Source organism: Myotis davidii, unplaced genomic scaffold, assembly GCF_000327345.1.
Source record: "Myotis davidii unplaced genomic scaffold, ASM32734v1 scaffold1721, whole genome shotgun sequence".
Classification (NCBI taxonomy): Eukaryota; Metazoa; Chordata; class Mammalia; order Chiroptera; family Vespertilionidae; genus Myotis; species Myotis davidii.
The window spans coordinates 82,333-86,850 of NW_006291484.1; the positions used below are offsets into that span (position 1 = coordinate 82,333).

General features: G+C 39.7%; 1 protein-coding gene across 2 annotated transcripts in view; it reads left to right on the plus strand.

Moving 5' to 3' along the window:
- The window catches only part of C3AR1 (complement component 3a receptor 1), a 17,356-nt gene that overhangs the window by 7,063 nt on the left and 5,775 nt on the right, over positions 1-4,518 (plus strand). Inside the window, exon 1 of one of the 2 annotated variants that reach the window (XM_006764750.2) lies at positions 645-999. The exons of the other annotated variant lie outside the window; for it this stretch is intronic. Within the exon in view, the coding sequence (XP_006764813.1) occupies positions 962-999 (38 nt within the window). The 5' untranslated portion in view covers positions 645-961. Of the gene's footprint in view, positions 1-644; positions 1,000-4,518 lie in introns of those variants that run through there. 2 annotated transcript variants of the gene reach the window in all.

Genomic DNA, 4,518 nt, shown 5'->3' on the forward strand with positions numbered 1-4,518 from the left:
GTGGGTTCGATCCCCAGAGTGGGCATACAGGAGGCAGCCAATCAATGATTCTCTTCCATCATTGATGTTTCAATCTCTCTCTCTCTCCCCCTTCCTCTCTGAAATCAATAAAAACATATTTAAAAAAATAAATTAGACAATGTGTGGCCATGCTGTATTGCAATAAAAAAAAAGAGGCACTTGTGTCTAATTCTGTCTCCTAAATGGAGGGCCTTAAGAGTCTGTAAAAGGCAGGCCAGAGATGAGTCCCTAGGAAGGGTTGAGGTTGAATTGCCCATGGTGTTACTGCCATATGGGCATTTGCAGGGAGAAAACAATGGCCAGTGTCCCAGCCTGGTTGCTGCCCCTTCCTTGTGCTGAAGCTTATTCCAGGAGGCATCCCTCAATGACTAGAAAAGACTCTGTTCGGGACTCAGTGACCCCCAGTGGCTAGGGATAAAGAGGGGTGCCCCCGCTAAACCAAAACTCACATGCCGAATCTCACAGTCCCCCAAATAAAATCCTACAGGGCGTTTTGGACCAGGACTTGGGCGGTGTGTGGTTTTCATAGTGTGCCTCCATTGCTTGGACGTGTGCTTACCACCAGCGAGCTGCCTAGAGCGATCTTGCCCATCCCAAGCCCAGTTTATCCTGTCACAGGAATCTTCTAGTGGCAGCCACAGTAGAGGCTTTTAAAAGGCTGACCCACGCCCACAAGTGGTGGCCCCATGGGGAGCCGAGAGTCTTGGTCCCTAGTGCCCTCTTCCCAAAAATGAAGTAACTCACCCATTAGTAGAAATCAGAAGGTCTGATGATCTGGCACTCCTGCCGCTGCTGGGGAGTCGGGAAGGCCTTGGTTGCTGTTAGACCCAGAGACTAAAAGTCTCTAAGCATAGGGGTGGGGTGAGGGGAAGGGAAGGAAGAAAGCTTCCCTTCTGGCTATCCCCCTATAGGCCACCAAAATGAAAGGTGAACATGGTGGATGGTGGATGCAGGCAGGCTAAACAACCATCTCAGTCAGTGAGTAAAGGAAAATGAATGTATTTAAGAGAAGTGGGTGGGGGTTAGGATATCCCAAGGGAAGGGCTGCACAGCACCCAGCCACGGGGACATTGGGTCAATGAGAGCAGCACCCAGGAGCTGGACTTTCATTCTTATAGGCAGTCACTGGTGGGTCTAGGGCAGTGATGGCAAACCTATGACACGCGTGTCAGAGGTGACACGTGAACTCATTTTTTTGGTTGATTTTTCTTTGTTAAATGGCATTTAAATATATAAAATAAATATCAAAAATATAAATCTTTGTTTTACTATGGTTGCAAATATCAAAAAATTTCTATATGTGACACAGCACCAGAGTTAAGTTAGGGTTTTTCAAAATGCTGACACGCCGAACTCAAAAGGTTTGTCATCACTGGTCCAGGGGCTGAGCTGGTGGGCTTGGAATGCAGATGGAATGCTCGAGTGTGATCAAGTGCCTTTAGGACCGTTTCCAATTCCTTGTGTGGTCTGATCTGGTGCCCTGCAAGTTTTTCCTGGTGTTTTGTTCTCCTGTGGCAGGACTCACAAATGGCTCTCAAGGCTTGTGTTGCCCTACAGGCCCAACACTAAATGTCAAAAGAGGGAGAGAGAGAGAGAATCAGCCTGACAGCTACTAGACCTAGGATTTGGGAACTCTCCTATTTGTATGTGTAAAAGTCAACTCATTTGCTGAGTATCAGTGTCAAAAAACTGCAAAATAAAAATAGAGACAACGAGAGATGGTTGCTAAGTTTATTTTTAGTCCTAGCATTCTCTGACTCTCTCCTTCTCTCGGTGTTTTATGGATCTATGCATGAATGCGTGTGTTGGGATAGGACGTGGGATCAGGGTCACTGTCATGCACAAAAAGAAAAGAAGAGACCCTAACAGGACTTGAATATTTGAATAGATAAGGCTGAGGGAAAGGGAATGAGGATAACTTTTTTTAAAGTATTATTTTGTTGACTCAGTTACTTTAACTTCTGCTAAATATTTATAATTCTATGACAACATTGGGTTAACTCAGCAGAACTACTTCCAAGTGACAAAATATATTGGGACTTTATAAAGGGAAACATAAAATGCTGTTACAGCTACTAAACTGGGAACTGGAAAACGAAGAGGAAGTTAGAAGAGACAGCATCCTTACTGGAGTAAATGAATAAAAATAAGAATTTTAAACTTAGTTTAAAAAGATTAAAAAGTACCCCCCCCCAAATGAACATCCATCCATTCAAGTTATATTTAATCTTTCTGTCATATAAGACATTGTGCTAAATTCTGTGGAACAAGCTTTTAGAAACAAGACTCATTTTTACCGTCATGAAATTTAAGACCAGTATGATAAATAGGACAGCCAATATAATAATTACAATATGAGATAAAATGTGTCATTGCACAGAGACTATGCAAAGAGGTTCAAATCTCTCTCTCTCTCTCTCTCTCTCACACACACACACACACACACACACACACACACACACACAAATTAAGAGGCTGAAGAATTAATTTCTGATTGGGATTATTAGAGGAAGTTTCAAGGAAAATATAATATTTGAACTGATCTTGAAGAATAACTAGGATTTTAACAGGTAGAAATTAAAGATGGAGGAAAGAGGAGGTTAAGGTAAAGGACATAATTTCAGATAGAAGTAAACTTCATTAACTAAAGTACAGAAAATAGCATTAATTTGGAATAGTGAGCTGTTCAAGAAAACTATAAAGTATGGTACATTCAGAATTAGGGGAGGGCAATGTCACAGAGGGCAAAAAAAGAGAGTGTCAAGGAGTTAATGTATCAAGTGATACATATTATATTAGAGGATGGAGACAGGGGAAAAGATGCTTGGATTTGTTATTTAGAGGTCATTTTAATGGAGCAGAAGGCAAAGTACACAGGGTTGAGAAATGAGTGGTCAGAACAACAGACCACAAAACAAGCCAGTATCTTTGAAAAAGAGTAACTAGGCTAAATTAAGACACTTAAGAAACGTAACATTTCTGAGGCAAGTGTGATCCTAAGTTTGATATAATTGTGGGCAAATCAGCTATAAAAGATATTTTGGGGACAGTTGGAAGAATTGAATCAAGATTGAGTATTCCTTAATGTACAATCATACTGTATAATGTGGAGATTGATAACTGAAAAAAAGAAAGCAGTTTATAAAACAATATGCATTTACACCCACATTCATAGCACTGTTATTCACAATAGCTAAAAGGTTGAAGCAACTCAAATATCCATTGACCAATGAAAGAATAAACAAAATGTGACCAATACATATAATGAAATAGTATTCAACTTTAATAATGAAGGAAATTCCAACACATGCTCTAACTTGGATGAATCTCAAGGATATTGTGCTAAGTGAAATAAGCCAGTCACAACAAAGATGAATGCTGTATGATTCCACCTATACTGTAGTCAACTCCATAGAAACAAAATAGAATGGTGGTTACCATAGGCTGGGGGAGAGGGAAGTAGGGAGTTGTCAAATAGTATAGAGTTTTAGTTTTGCAATGTGAGAAAGTCCTGAATTTTGCACAATAATGTGAATATACTTAACACTACTGAACTATATGCTTAAAAATGATTAAGATGGTAAATTTTTGTTACATGTATTTTACTGCAATTAAAAATGCTCATGAACTAATATGTACATTTGATCTATTTTGTTAATTGTGCATAACAAAAAATATACATACATATATACAAGTATGAATGTAAACACATACACACACATATATGTATATAAAAGAACCAGAAGGTATTAAGGTGCTAAAGTAATAATCAATGACTGGTAGAATATGGGATTTTTATTTTCTTATTCTTTTTTTAAATATATTTTTACTGATTTCAGAGGGGAAAAGAGAGAGGGACAGATATAGAAACATCAATGATGAGAGAGAATTACTGATTGGCTACCTCCTGTACAGCCCCATGCTGGGGACCAGGCCCACAACCCAGGCATGTGCCCTGACTGGGAATTGAACCATGACCTCCTGGTTAATAGGTCAACACTCAAAGACTGAGCCACTCTTGCCAGGCTATTTTCTTATTTTTTTTATTATTAAATCTTTACTGTTCAGGTTATTACATTTGTTCCTCTGTTTTCCCCCTATAACTCCCCTCCTCCCAGTTCCCACCCCACCCTCCGTCCTCACTCCCCACCCACTGTCCTCATCCATAGGTGAACGATTTTTGTACAGTCTCTTCCCGCATCTCCCACACCCCTTTCCCCCCCAAGAATAGACAGTCCATTCCCTTTCTATGTCCCTGATTCTATTATAATCACCAGTTCATACTGTTAATCAGATTCTTTATTCACTTGATTCTTAGATTCACTTGTTGATAGATGCGTATTTGTTGTTCATAATTTGTATCTTTACCTTTTTCTGCTTCTTCCTCTTCTTAAAGGATACCTTTCAGCATTTCATATAATACTGGTTTGGTGGTGATGAACTCCTTTAGCTTTTCCTTATCTGTGAAGCTCTTTATCTGACCTTCACTACTGAATG